Consider the following 16,743-nt stretch of genomic DNA (forward strand, 5'->3'; position numbering starts at 1 on the left):
ATAAACTCGGTGCAAAACTTCAAAGAAAAAAAGTTGCATTTTTAGCCCCTAGCTAGAGGCCATTGGTGTTCTGCGTATGGTTTTTCTGGGTGGAAAGACTTCTTCCGAGAAGCATTGGAGAGCAGCAAGGTTTTCAGGCTTTTGCATTAGTGTCTCCAGATGGTCCTCTCTAATCCAGGTGGTTTGAATCAGGTTTCGCCTGAGGTCATCATAGGAAGCGCATTCAAAAAGTATATGGCGCCAGTTTTCTTTGGCACCGCAGTGACAGTTGTAAATGTTCTTGTTTACACGACCACCAGGTGAGTGAAGTTTACAGTTAATCAATTAATTAATACAAACGGTAATCGTATTTAGCAGTCATGGATTTGAACCCTGGTCCACTCAAAGAGCGCGTGCTACTGTACTCTCGCTCTGACCACTCGGCTACGTCAGGCCATCCTGGTGTAGTTTCTCCTTCATTGAGCTGTGTTCAGTGATCAGGAAAGATGTCTAGAGGGAGAAAGAGTTTGTACTGACTTGGAAGCAGGGAATGTGACATCGATAGAAATTTTCTTGTAGTTGTGCCAAGGGAAGAGATGTCCCGCCGAATCTGCCAAATGTACATTAGTTCATTAGAGACGCGGTCCTTTTCCGCTTTTGGATCTACCTCCAGATTGAGCTCAATGTCGAGTAACGTAGAGGATTTTCTTTCTAATCCTAAAAACCAGTCTGTGGAAGGTCACAAACAGTCTGACGGGAGGACTCCGGCTATGACCTGCACATATATTTTTAACCGCGTGTGATGCTTCAAATTCCAAAATCCTCAAATTCCTCAAACATCATGTAGAGGTTCAGCCATTTTGTACGCGCTGCAGAACAGCAAGACATTATAGTCAGGCTTTTATAGGACATATACAGCCATGTCAGCCCTCAATTGCCCAACTTAAACGCTAGCGCTCACTCTTGTGCATCACGCAACACGGCGGCAACCTTCAGGGCAGAATGCGGGTCCCATAGGAACTAGTTATTGTCGGTGACCTACCTATTGTCAGTGAAACATATTGTGCAAAAAGGATAGGTGGAATAGGACCAGGGTATGTCTAACAAGGACAAATTGATGACATTGCAAGGCAGATATCTTTTAAGGGCACAAAGGGTGATATCGCTGTACACGTTGGTACTAATGACATTAAGAGTAGATCAGTAGACTTACTTAAAAAGTACAGGTCAATGTTGAAAAAAAGTCGCGAGTTAGGGTTAAGTTTGAAAGTGTCTGCAATACTGCCCAGACACCATAGGAGGGAGTATATGATGAGAGACTTGTCAATCAATTCGGCCCTGGAGAGATTGCGCAAGGCTCACGGGGTAGAATGTTTCTCAGCATGGTCTGTCCTTGTTAACAGAAGAGACTGCTTCTACAGGGTTGAGATATACTTAAATAGAAAGGGTGCAAGAATATTTGCTGATGCTATCAACGCAGTGTTAGGTGGGTCGGAAAACTGCTAGCTTTGGGGGGGGGGGAGGAAATTCGCAGACTAATAGATTAATAACAGTAGCCGCAGGAAGAAGTGAAAGTGATTCTTGCATTGCTTTTATTGGAATGAGGAAGAAATACTCTTGAACTGAGATTCAGGAGCGTTCAGCATCAACGTCCTTCTTCAAAAATGTCTGGGTAAACAAAAAGACAGACAATTTGTTTGCTTCATACAGAAGGCCTTCGACAGAGCAAAACATCACAAGCTTGTTGAACTACTTCATGAGTTCCATTTAGACGGAAAGGATATCCGCATTATTAAAAATCTATATTGGAGTCAGACAGCCGGAGGAATAAGAACAAACATCAGCGTTCGACAAGGTTACATCCTTTCACCCCTCCTGTTCAACCTGTACTCAGAACAAAATATTCAAAAAGGCCTTGGAAGGTATGGAGTGTAAAAGTCAATGGAGTTGTCATAAATAATATTAGATATGCGGATGACGCTCATTCACCAACGAAGGCCTCCAACAACTACTCAATAAGATCAGTTCGACTGGAGCAGAGCTGGGACTCAATATTAATGAAAATAAAACCACGGTCATTATACAATATAATGACCGTGGTTTTATTTTCATTGTCATTATACAATATAATGACCGTCAGCAAACAATATGAAAATGTAGACCTAGCACTCAATGGCAATCCGATTGAACGTGTCAGTCATTTCTTTAAATACTTGGGAAGCACTATCACAGTGAACTTAGACCCCGAGAAAGAAATACAAAGTCGCATTGAGATCGCCAGAGCAACTTTCAAGAAAATGAGATCACTTCTTTGAAATGACAACCACAAACTGAAATTAAGACAACGAATGGTCAAATGCTACTGTGGGACACAATTTTAAGATCTATATCAGGAAACAGGCAACGTAGAGCGCTCTTGTCAGAAGTTGGTACACGCCTTGATATCATTTAATTATTTCAAAAGATGTTGCTATTGGTACAAAATTCCTATCAGAGACCAAGTTACAAGTGAGTCTTATGTAATATTAAAGTGAAAATTTAAGATTATATTAAACATAATGTGCGTTAAAAACTTTTACTCTGTGTACATACTTTTGTATAAAAACAAATAAACCAGAATATTGCAGTGATTTTCAAACTGGCTCGCGACATCTGGATGTGCCACAGCAGCAAGATGTGTGTGTGTGGGGGGGGGGGGAGAAAGAGGACTCCATTTCGATAAACAAATCTATAGAGAGAATTAGTCTTAAAGGATACTGGTAAACTGGAATACGAAAATGGAGCCCAATAATTACGAGGTCTTTTGTGTTAGAAGGCGCCGTATAATTGTATAAAAAAGATTTTATTTGTTTTCAAGACGGGTCCAGTAACAGGGAACTCCTGTGTCGTTTTAAAGCATTTTTAAGTCTAAGTTGACAAGGCAGGATCGTTATGAATCGCTTTAAGACTAACCAAAATTTCTTAATATCATCACCTCGTTATGTAATAAAGGGTTGCCATAGCAGCAAAGCAAAATAAATAATAAAAAATTCCTTGGTTGAACATCGCTTCGCTTTTTACGAACAAAACATGAAAACGAGGGAAAAAAAACATGTTAAACTCAAGTCAAGCGAATACCTCACCACGCGCATGTCTCCTTCGCTGCATGCACTGCGTTCATTCCACTGCTTGCATTTCTGGATCATCTCAAAAGTTTCGGAATTTTAATTAAAAGCGCGTTCTAAAAATGGCGTGGGAATAATCGGCAGTTAGTTTTGTTTACTGAGCTAGTTTAAAAACTTCGATCCAAAGAAGGCGCCTAGGTGGCGCTGTCTACAAGGCGGAAAAAACGAATTATTTATTTGTTGATGCGCGGCCCAAAACGAAAACACGTGGTAAGAGATTAAAACGGCCGAGCGTGCTTTCTTGAAGCTGAACAGTCGGACTGTTTCTTAAAGACCCGCACACGCCGAACATTAACATTATAAGCATCTGACGATAATTTAATCTCTCGGTAATTTAGGCAGTGACGCCTGCAGTGCTTAGAGCATTAAAGTGACGTACTAAAGGATACACTCTTCCTCGTTATAAGGGTTAATAACCTTGCTGCTTCCAATTTTAGTCTCGTAGCCGTAGAAACTGACTTCTAGAGTGTAGCAGTTGGCCTTCTCCTGGAACATGGAGGAGAAAAACCTGAAAGAAATATACACAGCATCGTATAGTAGAACTAGCAAGTGACAGTGGATATTAAATTAATAGGAGGGGAGGAAACTAGGGTACAATCTCTGAATAAATCTTTTACTGCATGCCAACAGAAACCAGCATTAATTTACTCAAAAATAAGTGTTTTAGATAAAAATTACAATAAAGTTAGCACCAACCTTGAAAATTCATTTTTGATTCAACTACTGATAACTGCAGCGAGGGGGCAGTCTTTGGCATTCACTAAGAGATTTTCACCTTTTCATATATCAGCTTGCATCAATGTAACAAGTATAGAAAGTTCCTCATTTGGACTGCGAAACATCGCACTCTCAGTTTGAAGCAGCAGTTTTACAACCTTCGTGGCATATCACAGCACCGCATTTTGTCGAACACCCTTTCTGATACCAGGACAGACAGGCATACCAAAGTAGATGTTATCATTTTAAACACGGTAACTGATGTCGTACTGACGTCGTCTAAAATGTCATTCCGATACCCAGGAATTCTCATAAGAAAATTCTGAGTATTTTGCATTAAAGACTTGCTAATTTTGGTCAGTGTTTTTTTTTTTTTTTTTTTTTCCCTGTGGCATAAAAATTGTGTTATTTTTCTCAAGTAGGCAGGAAATGGTAGCCATCGTTATTCTATCGTATCGTGACATCTTTTTGCGTGCACGATTCTCTAGAAGACGTCCGTTTTTGCAAATAACCCTTGAATGATGCTTGTACGTCTTATGCGATCTTATTCACAATACCATGTCTTCAGGTCCTGGAAGCATTCTACAGTTCTTAAAAACCTGTGCTTTACAACATTTTTTGTCTTCTTTTCACACGTTCATATTATACTGGTATTTTTTCCTGCTACGTGAACATTTTCCCTTATTCGGCCGATTCCTAAGAAGGAAAATTTATAAATTTGTAGGTTTTACACTAGGTTATTATAATTTATGTAAGGATTGCATATTACACCAATCTTTCTCATTTGACAAACCTTGCTCGGCATAGAGAACAACAGCGATTTAAATATCCATGACTAGTCCCTTAAACTCTAATCTCCAGATTATTCTTAAACGAGAGATTGGTGTAGTTAACTTCAATGTTTGTAAAATTATTTCATTTCTTCCTCCAAAACAAATCCACCTCGTCTATACTTATCTTCAAGCAACACCCAAATAAATTAAAGTAAACTACACATTCTCTCCTTTAATTTATCTTTATTGACATATCGCTCCCGTGCCATCCAGAACAATAAGCGTTGTCTTAGCTGCTGTTAACTATATACAAACTTCGAATACTTTTCTCATTACTCCAAACTTCCTTAATTATTCGGATTAATCAATGATCCCACAATAACGCAACTACCTGTAGCACATACGCATCATTTCTGTTAAATTTCCCGTGAGCATCTGTTTTCTGAGTTGGCCTCTGTAATTCCTTTTTTTTTTTTTTTCTTCTTCACAATGTGTATTAACTAGCCAGCATCGGTTCACTTTTCTTTCTTTTTTTTTATGCTCTAGAATAATGTTCTTCTGTTTCTTGAAAATTACAGCAGCAGAAAATTCATATTCAAAGTCAAGTTTCCTCTAACTGTTCAATTCCATCCACTGCACACATACGATGAGTATAATCTTTTCTTTCAGGTCGCCATGATACTGACTTCTCGTAATGGTTATCATAAAACTAATACAATAAATAATTATTAAACAGCTACGTGTACTTAAATGTATTTCTGTATTAAAATGAATGGTTAATTGCAGGAAATGCAACTGTTTTTATACGCATTCGCATATATATGGTAAGTACCTATTTGTCTTCACCATGTCCATGTCCGTCCATCTGTACGTAATAACTCGAGTCCCAGTGGGCGGATTTTAGTGAAATTTTATAATTTCACTAAAATTCTTCATTCTTTCAAAAATATTTGTTGGGTCATTTCAAAGTTCATTAAATGGGACAAATATAAATCCGGCAATTATTATTTCTTTTTTTCATACAATTTATATTAAAAAAAGAAATTCATAGATTAAATGTAGTTTTATAATGCAGTATTTTTAGCTTTGGACAGTCCGTGCACGCCTCACGTTTGCTGTTATGTAAGACTCGTGAACATGATGTCGCGTTGTGAAGCGATTCATAATATATAGAGAGAAAAGACTTAAAAGTACATGGGAGAGAGAGAAATTTATATTATAAAGTTGTAATTGAACCGAATAGCTGTTTCGAGAATAAAACTATCGGGTTCTACAAAGTTATTACTATAGTAATTAACTGATAAGGAGTAACTATGTTTGTTTACTTTTCACTTCTATTAATCACAAGAAAAAAAAAACGAACATGCCTGAAATGTAACACACTGCGCACATTAACGATCTTTTTTTTTTTTAAATCAATATTATAATAATTTTATTTAAATTTATTTCAGTACCAGTATAAAGCAAAGTTCTAAAAAATTGCAATGTAATGAATGTGCACTAATTAAAAAATACAGAAAATATGAAGAAAAATTCTAGAGGAGGAGAAAGATTAATAATATTGGCCGAGAAGAAAACTATTGCGAAATATTCAGTCAAACATATTTTAATTTATCTCACATGAAATGGGTTTTTAGTTTAATAATGACATTAAAAAAAAACTTTTGAGGGAGTACTTTGTGTGCGGAGGGGGAGGGATAGACCAAAATTTCAAGAATCCCATTTGCAAGTCTATACATTATACTGCTTACAGTACTCGTAGTTGTTCTGAAACACTAATCTAGATCTCAGCCTTGGACGAATCAGCAAACCTATACGAAAAACAGGATTCCGTTCCAAGATAATAAATATACATTTAACGTGTATAACTTCGCGCAAACAGATTAAATGCAGTACACAAATTTAATAATGTACTGTACAATTGATTTGATTTCTCCGGGACGGCTACATAGGGTCAGAGGAGTTTAATTACACCGGTTTATAATCGTATGTATGGGTGTTAACGAAATCATATTTGATGAAAAAATGGAGTTCTTGAGTAAATAATTTTGTTCTTGTGGCCTATATAGTAAAGTACTCTTGACTTTGTTTTCTTTTCTTTTTTTGGCTTATATTTATTGAAGACTGCACATTCAGAAACTAGAAATGGAAGCTGGGATGAATTTCAATCATTCGTATTCCGGCCCTCGCACTATTTATCTCTAAGCAATCGGCCAAAAAGAATTTCGACTTTCATATCGGATTCTTTTTGCCTCCCGGGATGGTCTATGCGAGCCCCTCTTCATCAAGTTTCTTCTTGCTCTCTCTCTCCTTTTCTCTCGTGTAGGCTCTCAGTTTTCAGGGAATTTGAGACCCAAACCGGAGGTCAGTGCGAATTCTCATTTCTTGCTATCATTTGACTTTTTCCTTCCTTACCCTTCGATGTAGGAAGGTCAAATTCCCGTAGGTGCAATACTGGGACTGAAAATAAAACAACACAGGATTGATTATGCAAATAGAGAAGAGAGTCTGCATGTGTTTAAGGTGAAGCATTTGAATGCATTTCACATTGGACGCCTTCCTTCCATTTACACATCGGGAACGAGTAGATATTTGAGAAGATTATTTTCAGACCACCAGGAATCCACGAGGGAGAACTGCTACCCCCATACAAAATGGCTATTCTAAAAGTAATTACTATCTGCAGTGCAGTTCCGATGTAGCGGTTGATAGAATGGCAGGAATTTTAATCTCCAGCTTTCTGGCAAGTCATCTATTTTACCTGCAGGTTTCAGACAACGCTAGGAAGGTGGCGCCTCGACCGGAGCTATGAATGCACAAGTTTATTTGAGATTATCAGGAAAAGATTAGATTATTCATTCCTCTACCGATTCCGGCAAGCTAGCATTTCCTCCTCATCCCCCTTAGCAGCAAGGGGGAAGAGAAGAAAGGGCCTTGCGATTACAATTTTATTCCATCCCAACAGATCCAATTAAATTATCATATAACTAGTTTTTTCGCTTCCTTTTAAAAATAAATGTTGTAATTACAGAACCTGAGAAGAGGAAGCCACATTAACCTTTGATATTTATACTCGTGTCTACTGGAGTAGGGGCATGCAGAAGGACAGTTTGGGGCGTGTGCCATACTAACGAAATAATTTCTGCTCTTTAAGTCACTAAATGACATGTGAAGAAAAAAAAAATATATATATATATATACAGTATATATAAATTTTTTTCCCTCTTTCTTGTACGCTTGTGTAGTATTGTAGGAGAATATTTAAGGCAACATGATTGCATAAAGACTAAATTATTCGGCCACCTCACTAATAACAAGAGAAAAAAAATTAGCCTCGCCCTTTTAAACTAATTTTAACGTGAAACATGCCTACTACAAAATGAACTTGATAGCCTTCTGCTAGCTTTAATTCTTTCTTCCAAAGGCAAAAATAATTTTATAACACTGCGAACGACTGAAATTTAAAATACGTAGTGTTGTAGAATAAATTACAAGCAGGAATTAATTAATTTTTAGTTGTTTTAATGCACACGATTCACTTGAAGGATGGTACGCTGTTTAATCAATCTGATTTCACGAATCAAAATAAAGTAAAGTAAAAGTAAAGTGCAGCCATTATCAACCCACTGCAGGGTGGAAGCCTCCTCAACAATTCATGCTGAGGGAAATGGACCATAATCTGCCACGCTGGTCCAGTGCGGGTTGGCAGATCGACCGTATTCAGCAGTCAGGGGCTTGAACCCCGGTCTACTCAAAGAGCGTGTGCGATTGCACTCCCGCTCCTGCCCACTCGGCTACGGAGGCCGTCCAAATCAAAATAAAATATACATTAATTCTACTCAGTTAGTTAATTGATTCGTGTGAAAAAAATATTACTTAACTGGAGGAGAAAATGGTGGTAAAATGGCTAAAATTTATATAAAAATTAAAATGGCTAAAATTCTTGGTCTTTGCAACTTTGGCAAAGACCACGAGTTTTGAATTTGGAGAGCTTTAAATGTTCTGTAGAGTTCGATTCCTGAAATATCGTAAAATATTCGTACACATTCGGGTAAAGCGCCTATAGCGATCCGTTCGTATTCAATCTTTCAGATTTCCTCCTTAAAAGACTCATTAGATTTCCATGTTTTTTGATGTGAAAACATCTACAGCGGCACCTAAATGTGAAATGTAACGACGTTTAGCAACGCGTCACACTATCCACGTGACTGGTGAGAAATGTGACGTGAAATACTGAAATTAAAGCGATAGCATACGGGGCCACGGTAGCCTTGTAGCAACGTTGCCGGCTTGCTGAATAGCTGATCGAGGTTCGATTCCAGCTGCTACCCTTATGGGAATTTTCTCAGGGGCATTCAGCATTGAGTTTGGGCGGTCTCAAACCGTGGTCGTGAGGTTTTTCACCGGGATTGACTCCGGTTTTCCCCTCACAACAGACAAACCGCCCTTCGCGACGAGGGGTACACGAAAATTGATAGGGCTAGGGACGCGAGTAGACTAAGCTCCGCAGCGTTTTTGCTGCGGACTTTACTCTTGAGGGAAGGGAGTTAGTGGGACAGCCGGGCCACCATCATAAGGTGGGTTGCGGGTAGTCTATTTCACGGACATGTTCTGCTCCTTAAAAGAATGTACAGCTGTTCAACAAAAATCAATTGCTCGGGTTTGCACCTGCTGAAAAGTATGTTACAAAAAAATGAAAAGAAGGCAGTTGATGTGCGCAGAGCATTTCATTTTCGTTCGCGTTAGCAAATTAATATTTCACGATTTATAGCAAAAAAAGAAACACTACTTAAGCGCGAACAGAGAAAATTTCGTTTATGCAGACGGACGGACAGAGAAATAATAATTGTAGAATTTATATTAGTCCGATTTTAATATTTGGAATGCTCAACAGAATGTTTTCTAAAAGGTCAAATATAAATTTTTGGATGTATTATTAATACATCCAAATTTTAGGCGTATGTAAATTTTAGGCGTATTATGCATATATGATAACGTTCTTAAAAACGGGACCATATTTTACAAATCGTGCCGTTAATTGTATCGTTAAGTTAAGTTACGTATGCTTACTTATATTTATTGATGTGAAAACATCTATAGCTTCACCTAACATTAGAATTAACGGAAATTGAAATGTTGTGGTCAAATATTTGAATTGTTGATATCATACTTCCAGCATAGTGTTTTGTGGAAGGCGCCACCGGTGGTTTCCCACATCTGTGCCATGGTACTTTGTGAAGAATTACAGAATCTCTGTAAAAGCCAGAAAAAGTGTGGTGTCTGGTTTGTGAGATCGTAGTGCTATGTTCTGTTGCTCTGTCTCTGGCTGTTTGGCCGCAGGGCCCCTAAGGGAACCCCACGTTGCTCGCCACCACCACTGGAGATGAGCGAGGCTGCCATTATACTCTGGCTGGCCTCTGCCAGGGTCGCCTAAGCTTCCTCACAGAGACCAAGTTTAAAAAAAAAAAAAAAAAAAAAAAAAACGAGGGAGATAGCTAAAGAGGGGGAAGTTAAGATGGAAGGAAGAAGGACGTGGAGGGGAAAAAAAGCGTCCTCCAATGACGGAAATAGGGAAGGAATGAAGGTTGGAGCTCCTGGCCTGGGGAGTCCACCCACCCAGGCCCAAGGGGGAAAAAATTGCAGGGTAACAGTTACCCTGCAAAGAGGTGCCATATGACGTTTACACCCGAAGGCGTTTGTAGCACGTGACCCACCTTCCAGTATACAGGTACAAAGTCATCCCATACCCGAAGGTGTCAGCAGGGTTTGATGGTAACCTTACCCCGAATGAGTTTTGCAGCATATCCTACCCCGGCAGAGGCACTAATTTATCCTACCCCGTAGAGGTTTGTAGTGTGTTTAGGTGGATTCCCTTTGTACTACTGTCGAACTGTTGCCTAGGTGATTGTTGTTTGATTAGTATGTCTGAGTTGGAATTTGATTGAGCAAACTCGGTAAGGGCATGATAGTAGAGCTCATTTGCAGAAATAGATGTTCCTGGTGGTGTAGGTTTCCGTGTGTTTTTGCGATCAGCTTGTCCTGTAATCCTCATAGTAAGAACAGTAGTACATTACATGCTCCCAGCATGTGCAAAGTGGGTTTTGTTCGATGCCAAGATCTGTTAATTTTTTCCTGAAGGGTCCGTGTCCAGTAAGTAAGAACGTTACTTGGAGGCCGGTGAAAACCAGGGAGAAGGCTTTGGGTATGTTTGGGCAACAGAAGGTACGAAATGTTTGGTGTTATCCCATGCGTCTTGCCAAATTTCGACGAGTTTGTTTGCAATACGTTTTCTCTCTCTTTTGGGATCGTTGGCCAGATCAAGGTGGATGTCAAGGATCTCGGAGGGAATATCTCTCTTTAGTCTTTGAAATAGGCCTCTCTTAATCACTTCAAGATACAAGGGTAGATATCCTGCAGCGCCTCCGTAGCCAGGTGGGCAGAAGCAGCAGTGCGTGGCACACGCTTCTTGATTAGACCGGGGTTCGAGACCGTGAGCCACCAAATATGGAGGATGCGGAAAGGTCAGGGAATGATCACCGCATATCCCCGGAGCAATATGGCCTTAGTTGCAAATGCTCCTAAAAACCAAATAACAATAAAAGATATCCTGCGAGGACTTGAAGGGCCGGTGTACTAACAGTGTGACAGACTCTAGTAACTGTGAGGAGCATAACTCTCTGAATTGAATCTAACTTAGCTTTATTTTGCTGGATGTTGGCTCTGGTACACCACATTGCCGCACCGTAGCAGACAATTGGCAAGAAGATAGTTTGATAAATTAGTGCAAGTGCCCGTCGTCTAAGGCCTAGTCTGCTCTACTAATTCTGGCAATCAGTGCCGTGTATTTCCTAATTTTGGTTGCGACATGAACGATATGCGTGTAAAATGTCAACTTCATATCGAGGAACAATTTTATGGGGGCACCATAAATTTTTATGGTTGGTGGTCTGGTTAGTTGAAGCGATCCCTGAGCAAAATAGACTTGGTTTTCTCACCAGAAATAGTGAGCCGGTGTGTGGAGGCCCAGCTCTGGAGCTTTCTGAGGGCCAGATTGGCATTGACTTCCAACTGGGCTCGAGAACAAGCATAGATAACCACGACTAGGTCGTCTGCAAAGGCTAAAGACACAGCACACTCAAGGTCCATCTCCAGGAACTCGTCCAAGACAATGGACCAGAAGAATGGTCCAAGGACAGAGCCCTGAGGAAAACCCCCGGGTGACCAGACCAGGCTGGAGACTTGCTGGTACTTGGAGATGAGCATGATCTTCGGCTGATTGAGGTATGAGGAAATGCATCTGTAAAGGCTGAGAGGAGTTTTGGCATATCTAAGCTTCCTGAGGATGCTTGGCCACCACAGGCAATGAAAAGCACCAGCAGTAGTAACTGCCAGGAAGTATGATTGTGACGTCACAATCGTACTTCCTTATGATTGTGACATCATACTATTCTACAAATGGATTTCGCTAACCGCTTCTAAGCCCAGGATGTTTTCATAATAAACAGCTTCCGTGCGTACAGGGTAAGGTAAACTGCAGCCATTATCAACCCACTGCAGGATGGAAGGCTCCTCAACAATTCACATTTGAGGGAAATGGACCATAATCTGCCACGCTGGTCGGCAGATCGATCGTATTTAGCAATCAGGAGCTTGAACCTCGATCTACTCAAGGAGCGTGTGCTACTGCACTCCCGCTTCTGACTACTCGGCTACGAAAACCTTTCAAACACTAAATTTTGTTTAACCAAAATTTCATTAAAATCGCACAGATTAAAATCAGGCAATTATTGTTTATTTATTTTCCATACATGTCAGGTAGGTTATCGATATACTGTATACTGTCGCTGAAGCAATGGACATTGTGTCTTGCATTGTTACTAATTGAAGAAATTAATATGCAATATGGCAAATGCGCCAAAAGAAAAATTTCTGCACTGCGCATACGAAAACGGTTTTCTCTGTCATCAGTTTACTAAATATATAAATAGAGAATTATCGTTATTTGTTTAGTATATTAATTGTATTTCCATTTTTACTGACATCCAGGAGGAAATATGTACATTACAAAAAATTTGAGAGAGAATATTATCTTTTGATACACGCATGAAGTGAAAATAATTACTTTTATATATTATTAGTTAATTAATTGGTAACGAGTTAATTAGTTATTTACTTTTTCACCAGGAAAAATGGAAAACCGGTTAATTTAAGAAAAAAACATTGAACGCACCTGAAATGTAACGCAATGTGCGCATTCTCTAATCTTGTTAACTTAATGAGAACATTAATTTTTACTAGTTCAGAGCAGTGCTTCAACTTTAATGAGAACAGCAACACAAAAATAATAACTGACGTTTAATCTAGGAGATTTATCCCAAATAAAAACCTACTAAATTAATACTTTTTAATTTTTAAAAATAGTCCTTTTTTTTGGCAATAAATCGGAGAATTTTTGGTAGTTAAAATTGTTTAGAGATAAACAGAATTTTTCTGGGAACTACGATCCTTCAAATTCTAGAGTTTTAAGGATGTTTAAACATTTCCCGGACGAAGGTGGATTTCCCGGACCTTTAATAGCATAACTTGTTCAGGAATACATGACCTATCTCTTGGCTGCTACTTGACATTCCTATCGCTTTTCCTTTTTCTTTTTTTAAATCAAAACTTCGAACATGAAAGTTATTAGAACCTATAGTACTTAGCACTGTACGTGGGTTGAATGAAGGTTGAGAAGATGAAAGAAGATAATTGTTGATATCAGACTTGGAATGTCTGTAGATTAAAATTTTCATGAAATACGTAAGAAGGTAGACTGTTCCAGAAAATCGAAGTTGAGTGGATAACTGAAGAAGGAAGTTGGTTCTGTGAGTTAAAATTTGACCAGTAAAAGGATGCTGATTTGTTGCGGTACATGTTCGGACTGGTTAGGAGAAGAGAAGGGAGGAATTCGAGCAGTCAGTTCAGAAGAACAGTTCCTGTGTAAATATCTATAGAAAAGGCACGCAGCATAAACAGAATGTCTATCAGGCAGAGATGGGTCATTAATTAACCTAACTGTCCTCTTTTCAATGGAGTCTAGAAGTCTAAGAGAAGTTATGGCGGCACCATCCCATAAACGCTCCCATTATGGGAAAACAATATTTCATTGTAGAGCGGATTTGGGATTTGTACAGCGAGTAGCTATTTAGAAGAAAAGTAACGCCAAGAAGAAGCAATAGTTGTAATGTGCTTATATCAAAAGTGATTAGAAGTCGCGGTAATCCTTAATAAAGATTAAGGTAATAGAGATAAGAGATCATCGAAAATAAGCATAGGAGCAGAAAGATTAAGGTAATAGAGATAAGAGATCATCGAAAATAAGCATAGGAGCAGAAAGATTAAGGTAATAGAGATAAGAGATCATCGAAAATAAGCATAGGAGCAGAAAGATTAAGGTAATAGAGATAAGAGATCATCGAAAATAAGCATAGGAGCAGAAGAACTTTTTTTTTGGAGACAATAATGAGTTTTAAAAGGATTTAAATTAACTAAGTTATCGTTGTCCCATTAGGAGAATAACCTGGAGATCAGCATTTAAGGAATTGGTAGTGGATATTCGAGAAGACGAAGTTTGTGCAAGACAAAGTTTCTCAAACTGGTAGGTGCTATCATCGGCAAAACTATGGATAGGATTTCCAGTTAGTGGAAGAAAGTCATTAATGTACAAGAGGGAAACATTCGGAGAAAGAAACCTTGGGAATACCAGCATTAGTTGAGAAGTTAGAAGACAAAGAGCCATCATCCGCAGTGAGCGGCCAGAAATTGAATTTCTGGCTTATGTTACCCATCCATGGATGGGTAAATTAAGCCTATATCACCACCGGATCGACAGTGACGGAATCAATATTGGCGATCATTCACCTGGAAGGTTTCCAGGTAGTTTAGGAATTGGCGGTTAGTGGATTTCTCCATTACTTTAGAAAGGGAATTAAGTGCAATCGGATGGAAGGGATTTGTCACACTTTTTAGGAATTGGCCCTATATAAGAAAATTTCCAAGAAGGAAAAACACCAATTGGAATAAGAAATGAGTAAGATCAGGAGTACAGGTTTTGAGAACAAGTGGAGAAATACCATCAGCACTTGGAACTGGAGCTCTCTTGGCATTAAGATTGTTCAAGATTCTTCTGATATTCTTTGGACGGAAGATCACAGTGTACACTCCATTCGATGCTTACTGTGATCTTCCGTCCAAAGAATGTCAGAAGAATTTTGAACAACCATGATTATCAAGAAAGCCACAGGTTCTGATGGTATTTCTCTACTTGTTCTCAAAACCTGTGTTTACTCCTATTCTGTGGGAATGGCAAGAGGTGGTTTACCAAGATCATCAATACAAGAGGTAGAAGAAATATATGATGCTAGCAGTCCGACTGTCTTTAGCTGAAGTGGCAATAAAACCACAATAACCAGCAGCGAGTAGTCAGAGAGTAAACCCAACTCCAAAAAAAAAAAAAAAAAAAAAAAACCAGTTGGTAATCCATATGGAAGCTTATTTAGAAGACCTTTATGCCAAACACGATCAAAAGCATTTGAAATGGCAAGAGCAACTGCTGAGCTGCTCTTGAAATTTGATCAAACTTTTCTATTAAATTGGTCCATAGATGAGTAAAATAAGCCAAAATATCAACCAGTATATCGGTACTAATGTAATCCATATCACCGATCAGATGGAAGGTTTCTAGATATTTTAGGAGTTAGCGGTTAATAGATGTCTCCATTACTTTTTAGAATGAGTGAGAGTAAGCGAAATGGGTCGATAATCAGATGGGAGAACTTTGTCACTCTTTTTAGGAACTGGTTGCATATGAGCAAATTTCCAAGCAAAAGGAAAAACAACAGCAGAATAAGAAAGGTCACCGATCGACAACTGCGACTTCGATTGGACGGACAGTTGGATTTAGTCAACTTTACCCAGGATTCGCGGTCCATATTCTTTTAATCAATTAATTAATTGTAGTGATCAATTACCAGAGTATTTAAATACTAAAGACACTCACCTTTACAAACCTTATAAGTGAAAATCCTTTTCATAAGAACAAAGACATTGTTATTATTCATCACATAATATCTATAATTTCTGATCGCATGTGTGAAATAAAAGAAAAACAGACAAAATACCCAAGTATTATTGAATTTTTAAAACTGCTCAATAATGCCGATCAGTAAAAAGAAAATAGCATGGTTGTACTGAAATCATTAATTCCTTAGTTGTCTGTTCACTCCGAAATATTTCAATAAATGTCTTATTGGGCCTGCGAGGTTCACTTTGAATTTTAGAGACCAGAAAATGGAACTCCACACCTTTAAAAGTTTAACAGTACGTCAATCTGTTGCGAAGATTAGCTGTTTCGAAATTCATCCATTTTGGTTCCTTCTAAGCCATACGTTTTAAAGCCGAATTCCATAAAATTTTTAACGTGAGTGACAGAGAGGAAGATGATTTTACGATCTTTTATTTTAATTTAAGAGGGATATAAAATGTATAAAAAAATCTTGGGTAGGGTTTCTGAGATACAAAAAAAATACTTTCATAAGAATTAAGAAATATCTAAGATTCAGAACTGTCTAGAGCAGGGTGCCCAAGCGTGTTCCGTAGAACTCTGGGCTTCCGCAAAGGGACCTCACAGGTTCTGAAAATGTTCCGCTAATTTTTGATCTTCGTGTTTAATTTGTGCACATGCATCACGATTTTTAATTTATTATCAATTATTATTGTTTTTAAAGACAGAAGGGTTCCACGGCAACGAGAACACTAATTACACTAGCCAACACGATTTTTACCTCCAAGAACTTAAATGCTGTTTTTTAACCAATTTTTATGCGTAGATTTCGAACGTCACTATGACAGTTTCACATCACGTCACAGTTTACCAAAATATGCCAATTTCGCATAATCGGACTTCTACCTCTGGTTCTTAGGTTCAAATTCCCGATGCAACAATTTACAATTTGAAGGGAGCACACTTTTAGCGTTCTTGGTGAGAATTTTTGTAGGCTGCGACAAGGTTTTCCTAGTATTAACTGATCGTCACATGTTCTCAGGGTAAATATATCCTCCAAACATAAACA

At 38.5% G+C, this 16,743-nt stretch overlaps 1 protein-coding gene across 3 annotated transcripts in view; it reads right to left on the bottom strand.

The window, feature by feature from the left end:
• Nucleotides 1–16,743, bottom strand: part of LOC150079024 (cytosolic carboxypeptidase 6) — a 591,251-nt gene that overhangs the window by 113,275 nt on the left and 461,233 nt on the right. For all 3 annotated transcript variants that reach the window (XR_016547524.1, XM_090382641.1, XM_090382642.1), the window contains one exon: nt 3,533–3,651. Coding sequence is in view for 2 of the 3 variants with exons in the window: in XM_090382641.1 (XP_090238767.1) it covers nt 3,533–3,651 (119 nt within the window). In the remaining variant the exon portion in view is untranslated. The remainder of the gene's footprint in view (nt 1–3,532; nt 3,652–16,743) is intronic.

The sequence above is a fragment of the Mastigoproctus giganteus genome, chromosome 10, assembly GCF_048544385.1.
Source record: "Mastigoproctus giganteus isolate SK-2022 chromosome 10, ASM4854438v1, whole genome shotgun sequence".
NCBI classification, from domain to species: Eukaryota; Metazoa; Arthropoda; class Arachnida; order Uropygi; family Thelyphonidae; genus Mastigoproctus; species Mastigoproctus giganteus.